The sequence below is a fragment of the Neolamprologus brichardi genome, chromosome 8 (genome assembly GCF_056152115.1).
Source record: "Neolamprologus brichardi isolate AB-2024 chromosome 8, ASM5615211v1, whole genome shotgun sequence".
NCBI classification, from domain to species: Eukaryota; Metazoa; Chordata; class Actinopteri; order Cichliformes; family Cichlidae; genus Neolamprologus; species Neolamprologus brichardi.
Genome location: NC_142111.1, coordinates 7,029,590 through 7,054,355, shown reverse-complemented (window position 1 = coordinate 7,054,355; position 24,766 = coordinate 7,029,590). Strand labels below are relative to the sequence as shown.

At 40.8% G+C, this 24,766-nt stretch overlaps 1 protein-coding gene across 1 annotated transcript in view; it reads right to left on the bottom strand.

Annotated features, from left to right (window-relative positions):
- The window catches only part of snx29 (sorting nexin 29), a 148,024-nt gene that overhangs the window by 33,780 nt on the left and 89,478 nt on the right, over positions 1 to 24,766 (bottom strand). Inside the window, exons 16-18 of the mRNA XM_006807254.3 lie at positions 10,947 to 11,063; positions 9,108 to 9,163; positions 8,747 to 8,828 (exon numbers count right to left, since the gene is read on the bottom strand). Of these exons, the coding sequence (XP_006807317.2) occupies positions 8,747 to 8,828; positions 9,108 to 9,163; positions 10,947 to 11,063 (255 nt within the window). The remainder of the gene's footprint in view (positions 1 to 8,746; positions 8,829 to 9,107; positions 9,164 to 10,946; positions 11,064 to 24,766) is intronic.

Here is a 24,766-nt window from a genome sequence, read left to right as displayed (position 1 = left end):
GAAAATGGGACACGCCGCAGCTATTATCGCCATCTTTTTATCACAATTGCTTCCCTTACGCTGTTCTCTTCATCTCCCACTTCCTTCACCTGTCAGCGCTCTCCCTCCCACTCCTCCTATTTGTGTGTCCCACACCACCACCACCACTCCTCACTCACACACATACACTTGCATGAACAAATGAGTCACTGACAGTTTGTGAGAAAGCATAGTAAGGAAGTCAGAGATCAAGTGATTGAAGGATAGGCCACGCAGTGGATGATGCAGTTCAAATTAGAGCTGAATGAGACAAAAAAAAGAGGGGAGGGGCAAGAGGAGTATCAGGAAAATGGAGCCAAGAGGGAGCGGCAGACAACTGGAGACTCAAATAAATGTGTAAATATAAATTGAGGTTATCAGGGGAGAAGAAAGCAGGGAGATGAGGCAGTCTGACAAATTATGTTCCAGCTCAGAGATCTAATCAGATATCTGGAGGCTAAAGCAGAGATTACCACATTCCCTTCTGACTCCTTCCACCAAACGACGTCACCATCCAAATCCTTCCATCAGTCCAACTTCCCCATCACCATCAGGGAGAAAGTTCCCAGCACCCCACATCCCATTTCCACCTGCAAAGACACACTTTGAAGTTTTTATTGGCGGGCAGATCACTGATCAAGTGCCACAGCAGGACTTAGCACATACTGCTGGGTGCCTTTCAAGAGCTTTGCTATGTTTATAAGGGTTAAATCCAGAAACAGGTGCTGTGCAAGCCAAACAGTAAGAGGTGTATGATAAGACAGACTGGAGCCAATAGAACAAAATATTCTTCAAATAAAATTAAAAAAAAATTCAGCCTATTCTGAACTGCCTTCATAAAGCGGTGTGTGGATTGATCTTTGCAAATAACAGTGCTACAATAGCTTTTTGAGATACAATATCTTTTGTTTGGACAGTTTTAGCAAGGAGGAAGCTCCATCCTATAGTTTCTCCTGCAAATGACGCTACCCACAGGCACAGCTAGAGGTGAATCTCCTTCATGGGGGCTTGCAGTTATGATAAATAACATTTAGTGCAGACAAAACTGAATCGAATAAAACTGCAAGTTGAGAAAATTAATCATCCCAATTCGTTACACCAGAAACCTTTTGCCTTTCCCAACTAAAGATATTTGTACAGGCTCTAGTTGAGGCGAACTGGTAATTCCAGTTTTACTCTTTTCCAATGCATTATGCAGGTGTTGCATTTTCTGTTCTCCCCCTCAAGTCAGAAGGTCACAGCCTCATCCCTACTCCTGCCAATGCCCGTGTCCTTCCACAGAAATGCATTTTATTTAAGTACTATTGAATGAGACGCTGAAGCTCAACCTCCCCACTGTGAAATGCTCTGGATAAGAGCACTAACTTAAGTGCCTAAAATGGAAATGTAATGTAAATTACACTGATGCTGAAATTGATGAGGTGCCTGTGCTGCAGTGTACAGCAGCAAAAGCAGCCTCTGCGTCTTCCCGAGGGTGTTTAATCTATGACTGATGGATGTAAGACGAAGACAACGATTGTAATTATCATCATCATCATCTTTGTAAAACATTCATCATTACCATCATCAACATAACCGTTATCTTGCTCTTTCACCAACCAGCCATTATCATAACCATAATCACTCACGTGCAGAGTCCAATACGTGTGTGTGTGTGTGTGTGTGACAATACACACACACAAAAAAATCCTGCAAGCTCATGATCAGCGATATTCATGTGTCTTTAAATGCAACACCAACAAACATGCACAGCTATCTGCACACGCTCAAAGTTCACATTAATACATATGGATGTACTATCTCATCTGCACAGGGAAAGCAGTCCAGCAATGCAGATTAAGCCTCTGGCTAATCAGAGCTGCTCACGTGGAGCAGGTCTGGATGTAGGGCATGCCGGCTCAGTAGCCATGAGTCTTCCTAGCTATATCCAGTGGATAACACAGAAATTAAAGGTGTTAACACAGTTGCCAATTTGCATGTCTCTGGGGGATAGCAGTCCATTGAAGGCAGCTGTGCACACATCTGAAAGAGTTTCAAGGACGTATCAAAGATTCACAGATGCGTTGATTTATATAGTTTATATACATTAAGGTCTTTGAGAGAAGCAAGTTAAACAAGGTTTATGTAACTGCTATTTCTGTAATTGAGACTCTGCTTGAACAGGCTTGAAGATGAGCATACGCAAAGTAGATAACAAATATATTTAATGAACTTTAATGAACTGCAGTAAAATTAATGGACTTAATGATAATTACATATTACTTTTAGAGATGCATCCCTTGTAATCAGATTAACAGTCGATGTGGTCAGTTAACTAACAACCGTAATCTGTAATTTATCACCATCAACAGTATTTTCTGGGATCCTTTTTAAGCATTTTCTGGCCTTTGCTACAGTTTAAAGTGGACTTGAAAGCTGAGAGAGAGCAGGGGGGAAGACACAGGGCTGGAGCAGATGGCTCACCTGCTCAACCCAGTGAGTTATACCGGCACCATGGAAACGGTATCATCACTTTATCTTAGCTTTGAATGCACAACCAGGCAGGTAAGGTTATATTTACTTACCGATGTTTTGAGTGTCTAGCATTGTTGTGTCTGCATTATTGTTGCTGTTTATCTGCTGACATTTGAGATCTGTTTTATTAGTTCCAGTTGCCATAAATGGCAAAGCAAGCTTTGTAGCTCAAGCAGTTTTAACTAGCTATGGTCTGTTTAAAAACTTCTCAGGAAAAGAAGCCTGTAAATTTAACCGCAAAACAGCTTTTCAACCCAGGAGAGTGGAGCAGCAATGGCCAGTGGACCCAACCCGAGCCTCCCTGTTACCCAACTAATAGGAAAAAAAAAAAGAAAAAGAAAAACACTATTTCTCATTTCTTATGGTGTGTACAGTCTACACCTCATCTCCATCACACCCTCTTCTTATTATCTTGAGCTCAAGAAATACACAAGACCTCTGAAGCAGGCAGAACCTTTTGCTGAATAAAATTACCTCTGATGGCAGAGTGCATACGCGCACACACACACACTCACACACACTCGCACAGCCCCGCTGCTTGCGAAAAATATATTTCATTCATAATTTAATGAAGTTTTGTGGAAAAAGAGCAACAGTGTGAGGGACAGAGGAAAGAAGAGAACAGTAGATGTTTCCAGTCAGATTAGCATAACTGAAACAGTGAGGAGTTTTCAGCACTGCAATTATAGGTGCAGCATTTGGCTGATCAAAGAGACGTGCTCCTCTTATATGTGCAGATACTGTATATCTATTGAATCTATATGCGAAACGGCTAACGTGGACTGGAGACACCAGCTCTCAACTCCAGCATTTTCCATTGGACTCACTTCAAACTACAGGATGCTACATTTGTTCTTGATACCTGGATTGTTTTTGAGTTTATGGATGGACGCACAGATGTAGGCATCTGTGCATCTACTTTGCAGTTTTGTCAGTTTGCCATCCCCCCTGTTCACGTTATCTTTGTCTCATCTGGGAAGCTGTATGAGTTTAAAATTATGATGCATTAGTATCAAATTGCTGTGGAGGTGGAAAGATCCCCAAGCATTTTGTCCTGGACTTTGTCAGCAGCACTAGAATCAATGAATAGAAAATTAATAGGTGAAAGAGGATTAAACCAGTAAAGGAGAAAAATAGTAATTGGAGGAAAAGTAAAACAGCAAGACTGATGAAAAGAAAAACAACAACAGATAGATAATAAAGCAAAGGAGAGGAAAGCAGAAAGAGCAATTTTTAAAAGAGATTTGGAAAGGAAGATGATGAGGGGCTATATTCAAAAACTTTGAAGTGAACGGTGCATTTGTTGGACTATTTCCAGCTAAAACCCCAAGAAAAAAACAACTTAAGAATCTTCTTGCCTTTGGAGTTGCAAAAGTGGTGTTTAAAAAGCTCCTTTTATGCAACTTTTCTCTTTCTTTTGATGTAAACTGAGGTGTAATTTCCCATTTTCAGCATTTTGGTTGGAAAGGTCCCAGACTAGCTTTCGCAATTATATGTCACAGTCCATGCAAATTTACTGAAGTTATTACTTTACTGAAAAAAAGTCAGCTCATGATAATAATACCCGTTTCTGCTTTGTTAGCAGATAAAACTTTATCATAGCCAAATGCTGCTGTGATACAAAGAGCATATCTTTCATCTACACCACAGGTATGACACTTCATAATCAACAAACTGAAAGCTCCCATCAGACAGCAGCACAGCAGTAAGCTTCTCAGCAGGACTACTTTAGAGTGTCTGACAAGAAATAACATAAAATACCTTTGAGCCAAATGGCACAAGGCTTTTATCTTTTATTGTATATGAGCAAAAAATGAGCTATGGCGCCTAACCTAAGGCTAAAAGCTCCCCAGCTTCACTCTTGTCACACTTTGCCATGAAAATGATGTGTTAAAAACTTTATTGCAAAAAGAGGCATAGTATGGCACAGTCGTAGTGTGCAGCACGTTGCATCATCTGATACCTCACAGATTGCACAACAGACTGCAAGAGAACAAATATGATTGTCAGAATGTCCCAATGCAATGCATGTGATGAATTTGTTATTTCTCTAATAGCCCCTGCTCTCCTACCCTGACCCATCATGACACATCTTTATTACTTCTATTAGATTAATTTGTGGAACTGCATTGAAAACAACAACACTTATTTTATCTGGCCTAAATAAACTCTCCAAAAGGCACAGTAACTTTTTTTGAATTGAAAGATCAATAGGGTGTTATGTCCCTGAACATTTCTTGGTCAAGACCCGTAACTAGGCAACCAGTGAAGAATCCACAAAGTTAGTGCTTTCAGCAATGACAAAGGTGCGCCATTAGTTTTGCAGGTATTTGGTTGCCTGGGTGCACACGTTTTAATCCGTCTACTCTGATGTATCTGGCATTGTTAAATGTAACAGCAGTTTCTCCATTACAAAAAAAAAAGAAAAGAAAAAGCAGTCCAATGAAAGCCGCGGACAAAAAGTGGCGGACCAATTTACCAAACCACTGACACCGCCATCTCCAGAGGCAAATACCTTACATTTAGTTCTAAGATGTCTTTCCCAGAGTGTTTGTTTCTTCTACTTTTCGCTGACAGCCTTGTTGCAAGCACAAGGATCCCATAACACACAAGCAGCCAGCACAGACACTTCTTTGGAGGAGAGTTCCTCATCAGCCTCTGACTGATGCTCTCTTCACAACACAATGCTGGTCCGGGATACACAGGTAATGAAAAGCACAGACGCTCACGCGCAACCAGAAATCACCGCTTGTGCTCGCTGACGGTGTGCAAACCATGCGTTCTCTCATTCTCTTTTAATAGCCTCTATTGTTGGGATTGTGTGGGAGCGAGTCAGTGATTTGCCACGGCCGGTATAATTCTCTCATTATGAGTTCAGAAGGGGAAAGTAAAGGGACGGAATGATGGAAGAATAAAGGCCCAGAGGCGCACAAAGAGCAGAACCCAACTTATAATGGAGCAAATCCATCAGTCTCTCTCTTCATCTCTGTCTGTCTGTCCAATGGCCGTACCACACTTCAGATGGAAGTCATTTTAGAAGTCTTGGAGGGGGAAAAAGGGGCTCTGAGGACATGCAAAGACGAAAATGGAGTACAAGTAGGCTTACCCCTGTCATAATGGCATGCAATCTGGCAGGGGGAGTGAGACAGATATGCAGGCTGAAAAGGAGGACAGTGAGAATGAAGCAAGGAGGCAGATATTTAGGGACACGCGCTATGAGATGCGATGGTTAGATCAGCCCTTCCACCTCTCTGGATGGGTTTAGCAGCAGTATAGAGCTCCTAGCGAGCTTATTTTCACCACAAGGTTGCCGTGACCTAACTCGGGCTCAGGCTTCTGAAATCCCATTCACTCTCCAAGCCTTACAAAAGCCAGCTTTGGCTATGGCTCATTGCTCGCATCATTGGTTCAATTTTGCAAGCATATGGGTGTGCGCGCAAGTGCAACAATGAAGGAAAAAAAGACCCAAAAAAATCTTCGCACTCGCTTGAGGGTAATTTAAAGAGACCCCTGCCATTTCCTCATGATACCCTCAGGTCTTTAAGACTGTTGGCTCAGTGTTCAATCACCACAACAGCCTCACCTTAACAACAATGACTCCAGTAACCTTGGCCATCCATTAACCTGTCTAAGAACAAAAGCCGTTTCCACAGGGAGCCATTAGACGAATATAGCTCTGTGAATGGAAGTATCCAATACACCAGATGGGTTGTGCTTTATACCAGCTCCAGGGCTGGACAGTAGTCTCTCAGAGACCATTTTTCAGATGGAGAAATTAGGCTAAATTAGCACAACACATGGAAAATGCTCAGCTTCAATACTGGAGTCCATCCATAAATCCGCAACTGCAGGTGGATGCTAATAATTGCCTGCAGCGCTGTACGTGCCTGTGTGCGGTTCACCTACTTTTAACCAACCATTACATCGCATTCAGTTGAAAGCGTGGTTTCCCACAGGCAAAAAAAATATCTTTAGACTCTCGTAAAGACTACAACTTTTTTTATTGTTTGTTGAACAATATATTCAGAAATATGAGGCTCAAACTGGGTGTAGTGCTTAACAGTCTGTAATTATTTCAGGCAAAAAAAAAAAACTGCCTTTATGGGAGCACAATTACAAAGCACTCACCTGAATATAAAAGTTACCAACTGCACTGAACGACTCACTTCACCCAACACTGCACAGCAGTTTAAATGTGGGCCACTTTCCACTGAGCATTTTACAAGCAGCAAATGATCATTCTAAATTATTGCCATCATGTGTTTGGTGGTACATTTATTACTGTGCATGCATAATGCAGAATAAAAGCAGTACCCCGTGCATCTGCGAGAGGCGGCGCGAAGCTGCGAGCGGGTAGGAGAGAAATTAAAACAATGCGTCTCATTTGCCTTTGTCGCGCATCAGTCCTGCTGAGAGGACGGAGACAATCTGGCTCAAAAAGATGTCACACAGCTAAAAGTTTGAGTCCTGAATTGGGAATTTACATCTATTATGTATAAGTTGAGCCAAGCTGAGGTGGTAGCCAGTCACTCCTGCCTATCCGTTACAGCTAAGGATGTGTCACCTGTCTCTTCCTGTCCCATATGGTTTTCACTGACTAACATTACAGCTGTACCTTCTGGCTACAGAGCAGATAATACCAGTGTGTGTACACACATGCACTTTTCTGTCTGACAGGTGTATTTGTGCAGCGTGAAGAAGGTGTCCACAGTAGCAGCACTTGTGTGTGTGTGTGCGCATCAGTTTTTGTCTCATATCCAATAGTGCAGGTTTGTGTAAACACCTGAGCAGGCAGGTGTGTGTGTGTGTGAGTTTGTCTGTCTGATGAAGCTCAACCATGGGACTTAATGTCTGAGTATGTGTGCGTTTCTGTCTCACATGGGGGAAGCAGGGGACAGCCACGGCGAGAGAGCTGAGGTGTAACACCTTGTTAATGTGACAGACACAGTAAAACAGCCACAGAGGGAATGAGGTGCCGTTGTCTACTTTGCTCGATAACTTGACAGATACAAGAAGCAGCAGCAGTTCGGTTTGTTAAGCTGCTCTCGAGTCCAGTTCCCAACACACCTTACTTAGATAAGTACCTGGCACAGAGCTCTGGAAACACTATTTTAGTTAAGTGGACCTGCTTTATTATCATCGGTGTAAACGCTTAAAGTTCTGACCAAACTTGATTGCAAACTCAGAAATGGCAGGCTCGAGTGGGAAGCGCAGTGAGCATTCTGGGACTTATTTAGGTCTGCAACAGTTCTGGCAGGGCACCAATCGATGACGAGGGACACGCAGCCATCTTGGAGCACAGACTGCCCCCCCAAAAAAAGCGACAGCTAGCCTTTTATTTCTTGGCATTTCTAGACAAACCTTTTCTAAGCTTAAAGAGCAACTCACAGGTTGAATTTGTCACAAGATTTATACTCGTTTCTTGGGGATAATTATATGATTGCAGAAGCTCAGTAACTTTATGTTCCTGAAGATGGAGTTCAGATGTGATGATGATGAAGCCAGGACCATGTTAGATTGATATCCGGTACAGACGCCCACCATGTACCAACATTAGAAATGATCCCAGATTCTTCGGATAATTAGTTTCAACAAAAATGTGAACTATGTGATTTCTTTCCTGATGTATGCCAGCTTCTACCTCTTTCTGATGAGGCTTATGTGGTCAATGTGAGACATGACGAATCCCAGCTGAAGCATTCGTTTCTGTTATGGACTGTTAGAGTTGTTACAGTTTTGTATTTTCTGCCTAGTGTTAATTTTTATTTCCTTTTTACTTTTTGTTTCCGCAGTGGATTTGCTCGTTTCTGTTCAGTTTTGTATTAATTTCAGTGTATTTTTTTCAGCACTCTTGTATGGCGGGCATAAACCAATGAAAACGGATTTTTAGGTATTAAAAAACTTTCAAACAAAACAATTTGAATAAAAACAGATGATGAGCTATTAATGCACACGTGAGCAAATGTGTAATTATTTCAGAGCTTTCTCACTTCGCTCTGTGCCTTCGTGAACTTTTAACTTCTTGTTCTGTCCATTACTTCCTTCCACCGTTTCTATTCCAATTAAAACGTTATTTTTGTCTTGTAACTACAGCAGTCTGTACATCAGACATCAAAGTCAATGTTTAAATCGGTATATTTTGATGAAATGACTCGTTTTGCCTGGTAAACACAACGCGTGGCTCAGACAGAGATATTAATGTGGCTGTGTGTACCTGATAGACGTGGTAGGCATTGGCAGCTCTGCCTTGCAGGAACACAGAGGGGATCCATACGTTGATGAGAGCGCGATGAGCCCTGAGTGACACAAACAACAAACAGTTCTCACCGCCGTCTTCATTATCATCATCATTATCCCGAGCAGCGGCAACATTAACAGTATGTCAGCACTGTGTTTGGACAGCTACCATTGTTTGCAGTTCACTCTGGTAAAACACCTGAAAATCTAATTTAGTTGTAAACTCAGAGGAAACGGTGCAAAGGGAGAAAAAGGGGTGAGAGACATCAAACTATGAGAGGATAGAAAGGGGTGAGAGAAAGATGCGTTGGACGGGGGATGTAGAGAAATGTTCTTACGTCTCAAAATCTGACAGGCTAGGGTCATCTGACGTCTGGCTTAAATCACCTGGAACCTGGAAAAAAAATGAATGAGAGGAAGAACGCTAAAGAGCAGGGAACAAACAAAAGGAGGACTTTCATTTCAAATACAGGACAAACTCCTGCACAAATATGTTATCAGATACGCACAAAACAAAAAAAAACACAGAATCCATCTACCAGTGATCCCTACACAAGTGTGTTCCCTGTGTATGTATTCATCAAGCATGCATGCCCCCAGGTTAGTGAAGTAACCACATTAAATGTGCTACATGTTGGCCTTGTGGATGAGAAAGAGTATGTGTGTACATGGCCGTGGGAAAGCAAGGAGACAGCAACTGCCCCTGTCCAACAATATGTAACAACATGAACGAATAACCTAGATATACACAGCATACCCATGCATCCATACACGCAGGATGTTCCTGCAATTCACACATACAGTGTGTAATTACCATGTAATCAATCTTAAACTTCTAATACTATTCAATTTACTGCTATTGTGCAATGTCCAAACACTCAGACAAATTACATTTTGATGCTTTGGCAATTTTGTCTCTTGACACTTTCATGCCAATAAAAGCCTCGAGAAATGAAGTCAATCGAATTGAGAAAGAGAGAGAGTGTACTTGTGTTACTCATGTTGTGTGTGTGTGTGTGTGTGTGTGTGTGTAGGGGTGGGGGTGGGGGGGTGGGGGGGTGGGGGTTGGGGGGTCCTAAATCTGTTTAGAAAATCATGTTGCTGGGATAAAGCAAGAGCCCGTAACAAAAATCATCAAATTTCACAGTGCGACAGCTTAGTTTTGATAAGGTTATGGTTGGGTGAGTAGTGCTCATATCTAAGGTTAGGGTAAGTCTCCAGGGAATCAATGCAAGTTAATGTAATGTCGCCTGAAGTGTTGGGAATACGATAGCTTGTGTGTCTTCCCCCAACCTGTCTCTCCCAGAGCTGGCATGTCAGCTATTCAGATTTCCCAGAGAGCCCATCTAAACCTGAGCAAAAACACTGTCACCACAGCCAGTGCAATCGGGCCGCCAGCCTCCAGGCTTTCATCAAACACACACACACATGCATGCACGCACGCACGCACTCACACACACACACACACACACACACACACACACACACACACACACACACGCACGCACGCACTCACGCACAGAGAGAAGGTAATAGATGAGCAAGACCAAGAAAGGGATCAGTGAGGCAGCGACCCTGGTTTGGCTGTCTGCAGCAGCTCTGAGTTGTAGCAAGCACGGAGCACTTAGGAAACAGAGATGGACATGCACAAAACACACACACGCCCACAGGAGTCCAGTACAGCAGGGCTGAAGCTCAGGGATAAGAGCTCCTATCTGCTACCTGGGGCTCCCTTCACTGAAGCTATACCAACTCAAACTGTGGGCAGGCTGTGTGTGTGCACGTCTAGACAGCTTTAGGCTCTCCAGAGCATGACCAGACGTTGGTAATCTGTGCGTTTTTCTTGTTAGTGTAGAAAGTAGTGAGAAAAAGTAGCTCTGTCTGTGTACTGTCTAACAAGAACAATGGATACTTAGTATTAACATCGATAGCCATCAAGATCAGGAGAAAGTCTCCCGGAGAAAATCAAATCTCACCAACAGAAAATGAGAAAGAAGATAACTATTATTGACGCCACCGACTGTTGGGGAAAATGAACGGAGGGATGGGCAAACAAACAGGACCAAGTGGAAATGAAAATCAAACAGAATCAGTGGGCGAGTCAAAGAAGAGAAAAGGAGAAAACCCGCAGAGAAATAAGACGAGACAGGATGCGTCTGTTGCTGTGTGCCACTCACCGGTCCTCTCAGGTCAATGAGCTCCTGTCTCATCTGGATTATGAGGTGGTCTTTGGCCATGAGCGAACGGTACAGGCGCTCATTAAACTCTATCAATTCACCATGCATCTCAGCCACCTAAAACACACACATACACACAGGAAGAAAACTTGAATTAATCAAACCGTGGACCACTCTTCTGCAGGACACAATTATGTACAGTGTAAAATCAATTAAACATCATTGTAGGAGTCAGAAAACAAAAAATTAATTGTCAGTTTATATGAAAATCACACAAAAGGCAAACACACTCCAGTTAAGACATAATGGATAAGGACAGCAGGACAATTTCCAACAGAGATAGGAATGATGGAGGGAGGGGAGGTGAAATTAGTTCCCATCCTATGTGTTCTCCTTCCTGCCTGCTATTCAAATGTCATGAGCTCTAACTAACCTTGACACAATGTTATTCCGTGTGTGTGTGTGTTCATGCAAATACAGCCAAGCTATCCAGTGTGTCTGTGTGTGTGTTCCCCAGCCTGTCTGCCTAACCAGGCTGGACGCTGTGGACAGGTCTCTGTCAGGAGACTGACAGCTGTGACACACACTGTGCTGTATGGAGGACACCTGCTGTCACAGCCACTTGGAAAGAGCGCCGTTGCCGGCTGACAGGTGAGCTGAGCATCAGTGTTGCTCCTGTGCTGACCTTCATACGTTAACTTTATCCCATCGCATTTAGAAGCCACACACTGCGAGTAATAAAGACAAGAGTGTTGACGACGATATTAAATCTGTGGTTCCCTGAATATTTTACAAAATAGTTTTATGTCAAAGTCGATTTGTGTTCTTGTACCAGGCAAGGTATATAAAAACTGCAATATTACCAAAGGAAAACAGTGAAAAGAGCAACAGGAAAGGCTCATTTCAAACAAAGGTGACAGTGAAAGTAGCCAGAAAATGTTTTTAACCAAGAAAAATGAAATATTGCAGCTTTATTTATAGAGTATGTGTGGCAATGAAAAACATTTACACAGTAGTTCTGATGCTGTCCTCACAGTCGGTCTTTGCTGGCTGTCAGGACAACAACTCTGTTTCTCATTTAAGTTTTTCTTCCACTAGGTGAAATCGACTGAGGTTTAGGTGTGGGTTTTAACAATCGATTTATCGATTAAAATCGATTCTGGCTTGGATAACGTGATATCGATTCATTAAAATCCTGAATCGATTTTATTTTATATAAATATATTTTGCCCAAAATTCCAGAATCTCAGGTGAAACGTCACAAAATTTTGACAACCACCAAACATTTAAAACAGTAAATGAGAGCAGGAACATGGCTTCTGCACAAAGACGTAAACACAAAGCGCGGACCCGCGGATCAGAATCAGTGAGATGTCGCCTTTCTCACCCGACGGCACGGACACGGTCAGGGCTGAAAGCCGACAGCTCGCTGATTCTGATGTTTCGGCTGGTCAATGCTTTGTGTTTACACCCTTTTTGCGCTGATTCTAAAGCTGTTAGTTTTATCTCTCTCCAAACAATATTCACCGAACCAGCAGCAAAAGAAGATCCAAACTAAGCTTCACATAAACATCGTCATGAATTCCCTCTGACTTTTGCTGTTTTGCTTCCACCACGATAAAAATCACACTTCATGCACAGCTCTCTCTCTCTCTCTCTTTCTCTCTTTCTCAGTGTACTTCAAGAACAGTTTCCCGTCTATCCCCAAAATCTGTTTTCTGCATCATTCGCTTGCTTGTTACGCACAAGACTACCGTTATTTACAGCGCTGTCGGCCGATGTTTTTTTTCCCTTTTACTTACTTCCAAAAAGAAAACCTCATTTCTGCCGTTCAATAGGCTTCTGAACAAATTTAAACTTTTTAAAATTAAACAAAATGCAAAACCCTTACTTGTGTCTGTAATAAAACCGCTGTAACTTCAGAGGTAATGTTCATAAGTTGATTAATGGTTTTCTTTCGTTTTTGATGTACTGCAGAATATTTTTATAAAATCCCAGGCCAGGAAAATCACCTTCATGTTTTTCTGTGTTTTATCTTCAGCTACTTTGACACAAAGGCGTCTGCTGTGACGCTCACACCTTTGATAAAGTCTGGAAAGTGTCAGCTTCCTTTTTATAGATACAAAAATATGTAAATGTACTGAACTGAGTTATAATATTTCTGACTGTCTGAGGCAAAATTTCCCAGATTCAAATCAAATTGAATCGAATCGATTCTAGAAATCAGTGACGATACCCAGCTCTACTGAGGTTGCAGTCCACTTTTACAAGCGTCTGCCATTTAAACTTGAGTTTGTCACTTTATCGGTTTTAACAATGATTGAAATTAAAGGGGCAGTATTATGATTTCTCTTCCTCAATACAATATAGTAGATGTACTGTTATGGCACATCTTTCATGCTCTATAACAGCGGTCCCCAACCCCCAGGCCTCGGACCGGTACCGGTCCGTGAATCGTTTGGTACCGGGCCGCGAGAGTTGAGACTCAGGTGTGAAATGCATGGTTTTTTAGGGTTTTTATCAGTTTTCAGCGTTATTTTGTTATCGTTTTTATCGTTAACTCGGTTTTCCTGGGTCTTTTCACGTGTGTTATGAATAAATCTTATTTTTTTCGGTACCGGTACTAGTTTTATTTTGTTGTATTTATCCGCGACACCTTAAAGGCCGGTCCATGAAAATATTGTCGGGCATAAACCGGTCCGTGGCGCAAAAAAGGTAAGAGACCACTGCTCTATAAGATGGATATCACCATTTTGGTCTGAGAAACTGAGCATGAGCTCACAAGCCCAACCTACTTGCTGTTTAAACCTTGCATTTGTAAGAGAGAACCAATAAGGAGACAGCTGGCTTACAATCAGTGAAAAAAAGCTTGTTTTACCAGTGACTATCACTGCCAGAGACAACAGTGCTGTCTGTCAGGGAACAACTGACGCGTTCTATAGGTAATTTGTCAACAATTATTGAATGTTTCAAAATTGTATCAAATTGACTTTACAGTTGCCTTGACAACCACAAGACAACAGCAAAGACAGCAAAGCTGCAGTGGAGCAGAGACGAGTTCTGCCACAAGAACAAATAACAAATCTCCTTGAAATCTGAATGCATTCAACTGGACAAAAGAATGAAATTTCAAAGCCGTTGTGATGAAATCAGGAAATATAATTAAAACAGATACAAATAAATAAATGAAAAAGAAGAAGATCACGCAGAATAAGCTAGTCTTAAGTATTCAATAGTGATAATGGGTTTTGTCTTGATTGTCAATTGCTGTATTCATCTCAGTAAGGCCGCGGAGCACAAATCACACTCTGAGTCATTATGCCTGCCGTGTATTTGGTATAAACCGTGAGCAGAAAAAGATCATTTTGCCAACGTAGGTGGAGATGTTAAAATGCTCTTTTAGGTGATACTGCTGTTCACTTCTGTCACAGCTTTGTTATTTTCAGGTAAACAAATAAAGTCATGTTTTAGACTACTATTAGATTGAGAAAGACAACTAAACAAAGTAGACACGATTCATTTTGTGTTATATGCACAACCTCAGCACATTTGTAGACTTCAAATGTAAAAAGGGAAACATGAACAACAAATGCACACGTCCAGGAAGAAATGAAGCCACTCCACGGTTTGTTTTGATAAGTTATCGTGTTGACGTCGCCAAAGTTTGTGTTTCAGTTTTGCTATTACTTAGCACTCATTAGCATTAGGTGGTGTGTGTGCCAGTGTAGTCTATAGATGTAGCTTGCTAGCGTTAGCTCATAAATTTGTATTCTCACTTCTCATCCAAATATGGCCACTCGTGCCAGAAAAAAGGACTAAACTGGTGAAACGCTGATTTTCTCAAGCTTTGTGCCAGGTTTTGTTTTTGTTTTCAGGTATTCCACATTGAATGATTTTGGTCTGGCATTACAAATGTATGTATAATTTCAGAGATATTATCAGTACTGCAGATTTCATCCAGTGTGATGCAACAAATAAGTACTGTATGCAACAGCAGACTGTTAGGGGGGCTGGGTCATCAACCCAGTGGTTTTGTGTTTTTGGTCCTTTGATTGGGATAATTATATCTAATGGTTTGTGGGGTTGTTCTGAGTTTAGGTTCTCTGTGTGGTTTATGGTAGAGTTTTAGTCTTTTGGCTTCTGTCTGTGTTCCTTAGTTGCTGTATCCCCTTGTCAGGTCCGCATCTCTGTGTTATGTTTCCTGTTTTACTTTGAAGTCCGTGTCTCGGGTTAATGTATCAGGTTTTGCTTCCCTTGCCTCGTTAAGCCCTGATTTGCCCCAGCTGTGTTTCCCTTCTGTCTCTCATTCACTGATTGCTCCCTCTGTGTATTTAAGCCCTGTGTTTTCCTCTGTCCGTGTCACGATCTACCCTCATTCTGTACTGTGTGTTCTGTTTGCCAGCCTGGTTAGTTTTTTGTATTTTTTCAGTTTAGTTTTTGGTCTGATTCACCATTAAAGCTGTTTTCAAGTGCACCTTTTTCGTCTCCAAGAGTCTGCACTTTGGGTCCACCATTCCAGTCCTGCCTGCACACAGCCACACATGACACACACTTATTTTTCTTCAGAATTCTGTTTGAGCTCGGTCTATACTCTGCCTTGACGCTTTTTGTTTAAGCAGGTATACCAGTGCTCTCAGTCAATATAAAAATGTCTCTAAATAAGCGAGGCAGTATAAATCACTGGATCAGACAGTGCTGCAAAGCAATAAAAACAGCTGATGCTAATCTTTAAACATAAAACATAACTGACAGTGGCTCAAAAATTAATCCCCCAACCCTTCAAGTTTCCATCTCTCTCCCGAGCCCAGACATTTGTGATGAGACCAGATGAAGATGCGACATGATTTGTACGAATGAGAAACACAAACGCACACTTTGAACTTCAATTTGATTTAGTAAGCCCAGGTCAGACAGGGAAGAGTAAGGGACCCCGCACATGTATGCTTAACTGCCATGCAAGCCATTCATCACCTCTATTTATTTAGCTGCCATGACTCTTAAATAGGACATTATAAAGGAGGGAATTAATTTTAAGCGTGAGGAAACCCAATTAATTCTCAGTGAGAGTGAGCTAATAAGTTTTTCTCTGGCTGTAGATGTGTGCGTGTGTACAGTAGTGTATGTAGTATAGAGTATCCAAGTGTGCATGTGAAAATGTGAATTGCAATTTTACACGCCAAACACGGGACTGCATTAAGCAGTAGCTACGTGCTAGCATTGCCAATTTGTTTCACCAGGCAAGGTCATCTCCTCTGTGTTATTAACGCTTCATTAAAATGCACAACTAAGTTTCAGCGTTCATTCACTCATATCTGGACCTCACATGCAATGGGCATTACTCAGTGGGCATTATCACATTCTTTAGCTGACCTTTCTCTAGACAAGGCCAACCAAAGCCTCACTTCAGTGTTGCATCAGCCAATAAATATCTACTGGGTAGCAGCTAATTAGTGGCTTTTGAAATTTCATCACAAAATAAACAAAAAAATCTGTACTTCACCAGAAGTTAGCTTTAGAGTTCAATTTGATGCCGTAAATAGTTTAAAAGGAAAGGAAAGTATATATATACGGTGTGGTAACATGCCAAACAGTAATAAGCAAACTAGGGATATGATGCAATTTAACCCTTCCAGACAGTGTACTGCTAGACAATACACAAAGAAAAGCAATAAAACTACTGTTGCATATGTCGCCCATACTCTTCCTTGGCTGACCCGGGCTTAAAAAAATCAAGTTAAAACAATGTCCTTCTGGCAAACCTCAGACATGGATTCATGTGGATGTTAGACAACCAACTAAACACTTAGAGGTGGGAATCACCATACATCCCACGATACGATATTATCACAATACTTAACGCACAATACGATATTATTGCAATATTTTTTAAAATATTTTGCGATATTCAGATTCTGTACATAAATGTAAACTTTATCAATATTCATTTTATCTAATATCAAAGTCTCACACTCAGTCTTTCTCTCATTTCAGTTTTATTGTTGACAAACTGAACGGTTTGTATTACAGTCTAGTCCAACTTAACTGAATGCAACCATCTGGTACAATTATAGCTATTCTGAACTATGCAATTTATGAAAACTATGCAGCCCATTGAGCAACTGAAGAATTTGAAAGTAAATTAAAACAAAATATAATTTTACATTAAATAAAAAAAGTTTTAAACTTAATTAAAATAAAACATGTCTTAAATTAAAATAAGTAAACTGTCATGTTTATTGCTGCCAAAAAAAAATGTTAAACACATTTGGACAGTGAAGGGATGTCAGGATTCTTGCTCAGAAAAAGGAGCTGATCAACATGCTCTGAAGTCAGAGCATGTTCCAGTCCACAAAAACTTTTTTTGTAACAAAATATCGATTTCTGCTGTCCCTGTATCGATACATTATTAGCAAACAAAATATCACGACACTACACAGTATCAATTTTTTCCCCCACCCCTTTTAAACACTGCTGCAGACAAAAGAGGACAGGACAATGTGCCTCACCACAGTACAACAACATGACATGACAAAGAGCCCTCCAACGTTTCCAGTCTCGCCCAGTGTGAGTGAGAATCCATAGAATCCAACCCAAAATACCCCAGGACAGCATCAGAGGTCTCTTGCGTCAAAGCTATTGTGGGTGGCACCTCCAGAGTTAGGAAGGTGGCAGGGATCTGTGTGTGTGACATGTATGTCCTCTTTCTCCACCTTTATTTTCCTCCTAGTACCTTCTTAGCCTCAAGGCTGATGGACTAGCTGACAATTTCCATCAAGCAGCTTCAAACTCTAAAACCTTCAGTGTGGAACCATAAAACACAAGGAAAAGCCCTGACAACTCAAATAGTCTAAAAATGGAAGCCTGACAGGCAGCTGTTGTAGAGCTTTGTAAAACTTAAAGTCATGGCTCAGGTAGGAACATCCAGAGGATATCCTATAATCAAAACTGAGAACCAAAAGTGACCAGAATGAGCTGCAATGGCCTGCCTGAGGAGGTAGGACATGTGATAACTGCACTCCCTTGCTCCGAACTAGGATGACTTAAAGGTGCTTAGGTTTGATGAATAGGCCACAATTCTGAATATTGTGCATGATAACAATATCAGACATATACTTGCTGACAGTTTCAAGCTATTGCACTGTTGGTTATGGCAATACCTTGGGAGCCAAGGACACACACAAAGCATTTTAGTGACAAGCTGTGAACGTGAAACATTACTTTACAAGGTGCTTTTAATTAGCCATGAAGCCGAAGTTTAATTGCTCATTTTGCAGAATTTCATTTGCAAGCAATTAGATTTACTAATGTAGGAATAAACACATTCATGGCTCGTTGCATTTACTGGAAGCTGTGCTAATCAGATTAAAAATGATCTAGCAAAAACTCTGAAGGACAATATGCCTTCTCTAATTATAATCTTGCAGTATAACAGTGTACAGTACCATACTTTTACGCATTTGTAAAAATAAGTGGAAATTAAACTGCAACTCATGCTGTGGTTTTTATGGGCTGAACGAGTCTATCATTTTAATTTTCTACGAAACTGATATAATTTGTACCGTTAACAGCATTTAAGTGGGATTAACAACTGGAACCTTTAAATAAAACAAACGAAAAATCTGATTCAACTGATTCTCTTCCTCTACCATTAATAATGACAAATATACTAAAACTCTGTGATTAAAACAAATACCTTTATTGGTTATTGTGTATGTAAGAAAGACAAATTGCTTTCATTTATTCCAACTTTGCGACTCGGCAAAGTTGAAGTCTACGGCTTAAAAGCAAATACAAGGCAACATTTATTTTTAATCGCACTGCGTGAGCCTTCACCAACCTAACTAATCACATCAAATATTTGAATAAATTAATCAGTCACATTTTATGTAAGGATGTCATAAAAATAGCCAACAGCTTCAAAAAACGAAAACAATCTCATCTTAGCTTCAAATGCCTCATCCGATGCAGATATATCCAAAATACGGTAATGACTGACTGTGACTGAAAACTGGACTGCAGAAGAGCAGAAGTCTCTCTATCAGGCTTGCAGGGCTGGTTTAGTAAGACGCACTGCCTCACTTCAGCAAAACTGCCACCCAAGTGATGTCGACCCCATACAGTAAAGACTCCCTGCTCGAGTGCTCAAAGGCCCGCTCGCACAAGGACAAACAATCTCATGGAGGAGGATAACGCCTTATCCTTCTCTGCTTCTCTCCACTCCCATCTCTACAGAATCTCTCTGTGCGCCTCTCCCTCTCCTCTCCTCCCGTTTATGATCTGATCTGAGCTGGGCCAAGCTGAGCTGGCCTGAATAAAAAAGGCAAAGAAATGCCATGGTGAGCTGAAACCCCCAAAAGAAGAAAACAGACAGGGGGGAAGCAGTGGTACAGCTGACCCAAAACCTCATAACCTTAATTACACATACTATAAATGGGGTGGAGCAAAATTAGATGGAGAGGAGGAAAAGCTCATCAGGACAAGAGGAAACAAAAGGGAAAGCTGATATCAGGGTTTGGAGGTCACAGACTGTGGTACGGTGGCAATATTTATGCGTAACACTGAGTAAAACAGGCATAGTGGGTGTGTGGGTGTAGGGTAATGTGTGGCTACATACTGACTAACAACTCACTACCACATGAGCGTGCGTTGTCCCTCAGTTTCTGAGTCATATCAAGCCCTCTATTAAGCTATGAGGTACCAGCTGTTCAGTTTTTACAGCAAGTACATTTTGTTTAACGTCGGCAAAATTGCCATTATAGTCTGGATTAACATTATAGTAATTACAGGGATGTCAATGGGCAAAAAGTCAAACTCTAGCCTTCACCAGTGGGTGATGTTGAGGTTTTATTTGCATACCGTTTATGGATTCAATAAGTAAAATTGTTTTAGGAGTTGCTGTCTGATACTGACCTAGAAACCATCATCAGAGGACTGTCTATGGACGCCAGCAGGGTGTGCTGTGATGGAGTACACCCAGACTTCTCCTTTCTTTTTAAGACTTGATTTTAAGTGGGTTTCTGGTGAAGTGGAGGCCTGTTAATTGGAGTGACAACTTGACATGAATACTCTGATTACAGAAGACAGAGAAGCAGGTGCAGCAGCACAAACTGAACCTGTTGTCTATGAACACAACACCCTTTTTTTCATGTTACATTTATCCACTTTTTAAAGTTCGCACATTAGTATGTGCTCAGTTCGAAGCCAAGCCCGAGTGTTTCCTCTTAAATAACAGAAAGCACTTTCATAAACGATAATGTTCATACTATTTTGCTTTTCCGGGAAATTGTGAGTGTGTAGTGAGCAGCTGGAGACACAAAGAAAGGGGATGAGCATGAGTCAAAGTGGCACCGGTGTCCCTGTTATTTAGCAACTACATTGCATCAATACAAGCAAACAAACAATGCAAAAATCATACGTGGTTAAAGGTATTATGAATCAGTAACAGACATTGTTTTTGTTCATTTGTTTCCCAGTGCGTCTGAATCATTTTAAAAATAGGACTTTGACTGTGAGATTACATAAACTGTTCATGCAGATAGGAAACCTAATAAAAGGCATCAAAGGTTCATTTAAACGTTAAACCTGGGTGAGACCTTAACCATAACAGGGCCGGTACTGGGCTTCTTTGTACATCTAATAAATGCAGCTTGGGTCTCTATGTGCATCTCTGAGTCACTTCAGCACAGCTGCTCCTTAAGAGGAAGAGACACAGCTGAGAAATGAGGGAGGGGGGCAAGAAAGCGTGTGAGAGAGGACAAATATAGACATCACAAGCTGTGCTGTCCACTCTGAACTGAGGTGGAAAAAAAACAACAACATACAAATAGAGATGGAGAGATGCGTTAAGAAGTGTGAGCTCATGAGAGCGGAAGATGGGCCGATAGAAAAGCTGGAAATAGAAGTTTATGGGGGAAAAAAAAAAGAAGCTAAATCTGTCCTGTGGTACAGACGTGGGTTTTTGTCACTGCGGCATCACACGGCGAGCTGCCTGTGCACTTGGATCACACGTTTTTTGATTATGCAGTATTATTACTTTGAGACGCTACAGTGATGACAATGTTAAAATACAGTCTGTCAGCTTTAATTTTAGGGGTGTTTTCATCACATGCGGATGAGCATTCAGGAAATGAAAGCCCTGTCTTGGTAAATGTTCTCGTGGCCTACACATGCCAGAAGTATTTGGGTGGATTAAGATTAGGTTTACATTGGAAAAGTTGTCACTTTCACCATCAAAACTTAACATTTTAATATACACTGACAGGAGTTTGTCGGGATGAAGATTGTGGATTAAAAGAACACTCGGCTGGTAGTTATAGATTATTGCAACACATAATAAATGTTTTCTCTTATTTGTGGACTTCTGTTCTTCCATGAATCTGAAGGGCTGATCTGTGTTTGCTGTGTGGTGTAAAACCAGCAGAATGAGACATATATTATGTACAGTGTGGTGAAAAAGTATTTTCTCCATTTAATAGTTTTTTTTTTGCATATTTGTCAAAATTCAATATAAAGATAACCCAGGTTAAAGCCAAGCGTTTCATATTTGATACAAGCTTTGTGAGTTTTTGAGACTTTTACATCATCATCCTCATCAGTATGATTAAATCATGGCATAATGTGCTGATTTTAGAGATGTTTTAGCCTATTTCACTGTTTAAGAACACCTCTCACGTGGCAGGTGATTAGGGATGGGTACCAGTATCTGGTGCCATGATGGCACCAGTTCTGACATAAACGGTAGTAACCAGACCGAAAAGCAGCGCACATTTCGATGCTTTATTTCGGTGCTTTTTTTTCCTGAGCTGTGATACACTTTAGAATCTAGCCAATCATTTTACGTTTCCGAGGATAGTAGGCGGGTCCAGGTACATACGTTCTTTTAGAGCAGAGCTACAGATTAAACACGCCCAAGGCGAAGCAGTCAAAAGTCTGGCTGTACTTCACAGCAAAATAAGCAAACTCAGCAGCCTGCAACAAGTGCTTTAAGGTGATACTGTGATACTGTCAAAGGAGGTAACACCTCAAATCCGATAAAACACCTGGCGACGCATAGAGATTTTTTTTAAAAGCCGAGAAATGTGCCGTATTTGATAGCTTGCTGCGAGACCTCACACCGAGCACATCTACTGCGGGTGGGTTGCCTGTTATCGGACCCGGAGTTAGCAACATCCCCCAAAAACCCGAAGAGGAGAGTCCTGGCCCCTAGCCCTGCCAGTGTAGCAGAAATGATGACGGATGATGATGCAGCAGCAGCCGTTCTTCTCTGCGTGAGTAGCTTAATGTTCGTGTGTAATTTATGTTGAGTACGCTAACCACGTTATTACATTAATGCATGTAAGGTGAACTAGCAAACACCGTCGTAGTTACATGCAGCTGTCTTTTTGTTTGATAGCAGATACTCCCTTCACCCTGGCCAAAAAGGCTAAAATGACCAAAGAAAAAGTGGAAAACAGCTAAACATGAGAGGTTTTTGGACAAAATTGGTGTTTTTTCCATTGTTTAAGCACTGCTTCCATCCAAGAGTGATACCATATATGCCCCATAGCTGCAGAAAAGGCTAACATTGTTACCTTTTTACAAAAAAACAGCTGAACATGAGGTTTTTGGACCAATTTTGTGTTCTCCATTCTTTAAGCACCGGTTTGGCACCGGTATCGGATAAAACCTAAGCGATACCCATCCCTACAGGTGATAGTTGTAACTTTCAGGCAACAAACTAAATGTTGTGAACCACTGAAATGATCCAGTAGTTTTAAAAAACTGCAAAGAAGTTTGGTGATAAATCTGCCAGTGTCTTTAATATAAAAAGCATTGTGTGAAGATTAGCAGGCAAAAAGATGGAAACTTGGAGGAACCTGTCCTTGGTGAAAAGATAATAAGACTGGCTAAATAAATTCTGTTAATCCTTTTAGAGTCTGGCTCAACCGGCTTTTCAAATCTTACTCTGGTGCTGCAGAGCTTCAGTACAGTAGCAACGCTCAGGACTCCAGGAATCATCAGCCGAGTTCGATAGTAACAGAGACGAGCTGCGTAGCATTAATATACTTTGGCATATTGAAGCCCCGCATCAGGTACGCCGTGTTTTAATGTTGGTCTGGTGTTCGACTGCGTTACAGGTCTTGAATGATTCATCTGAAGATAAATAAAAATGCCCACAAATAGTAACCGAAATCATTAGTGCATTAAGGTTATGCAATCGAAGACATGAGAAAGCTTACCAGTCCAATCTGAACAAAGAAATCCATAATTCCTATAAAAGAGAGAATTTAATGCTCTGAAAGGCTTTGTGCTCAGAGCGTGTCTGAACACTTCAAAGCAGATTCACCTGCATTATTTGAGAAAGAATAAAATGCATTATGCAATATCTGGGCTACTCAAGGGTCACATTCACTTGCGTTACACAGCAAAGACAAGGAGAATTATAGAAGCATGCTGGTTCATATTTTTCTGGTTATTAATATCGCTCTTCTGAGTCAGTAGCTTGTAATTGTTGCACTTGTTCTTGATGTTGTTTATGGTTAATTAATGAGCTCGTGGATCAAAGGGAGAATCCCTGATCCCACTGGAAGTTTCGACCTATATGTCTTTTCTACCCTGCAACAGCAATCTCATTCTACTTATCAATGCAGTACAGCAGATAGAAAATACTCAACACACGACGTACTGAAACAAGATGAAAAATATCTGTAGTGTATTGAGGATTAGCCTAGTTAGATTACAGCACTACTGTATGATGTACCAAGCTCTCAAAATGAGGACAAAAATTGGCTGTTTAAATTAAAAAATTTGCAATTTTCAAACTACTTTCAAACTCAAAAGAAATATTAAATGTTTCCAAAGACTAATTACTACATAATTATTAATCTCACCTTCCAGTTTGATTAATGGTTACCAAAATTAAAATGCCGGTTTTGGATTTTTATCAAAAACATTTTCTTAACAAAACAAATAATTTCATGGGTTTTTTTTTAAAAGCCTCTAAAAACATAAGTAGTTAAATCTCTGTCTATAACGTGCAATTATATGCCTAATAATGGGATATTTAAATGAAATGAAAAAAGAAATCTCTACATATCTGATCTGCTTCAGCAGCACTTGTTGGATTTAATTAAACTGACATTTGAAAAGTGCCCTTTTTAAAATTTAATCTGGGTAAAGACTTCTTATCATTAGCGTACAAATTCAGTGGTTGTGGCTAACAAGGTGTTTTATGAAGTCACAGTGACCTTGACCTTTGACCGCAAGATTCTCATCAGTTCTCTGATTTCAAGATTTTAAGAAATTACCAAAAGTTGTTCTTGAAACATTAAACGTATGGATGCAGTAATAATGCTTTTGCCTTATGAATGAAACTGCAGGACACTATGTGCATATTGCAGAGTTAGATGTGGCTGTTCTCATGAAAAGGGTCATCACTGGGCTGGGTTGTCAGGTGACAGGTGGGAACGTTATAAAAAGAGCATCTTCATATGATAAAAAGAGACGCAGCAGTCTGTTGTTGCCCACCGTTTCCACTTTTTTAAAATGAGACTTCAGCCTATTCGTAGGCGACATTAAGAGGTTCTTAAAAAGATCCAAATTGGTTTTCAGAAACACAAAGAACTGATTTTACTCAAAGGAGTATTTGAACATCTCCTACTGGCTTAGAGGTTTCCAGGTATAAATCTGAATTGCCTAAAGAGAAGTAGCCTTTAAACTCTCCCTTTTTAAAATCATAACTAAGGAAGAGTTTTCTTTAAAACTCTTTCCCTTTATTTATTTATTTTTTTAATAGGAGGACATTTTGTGCAAAATGTTCAATAAAAACATCCTGAATGGCT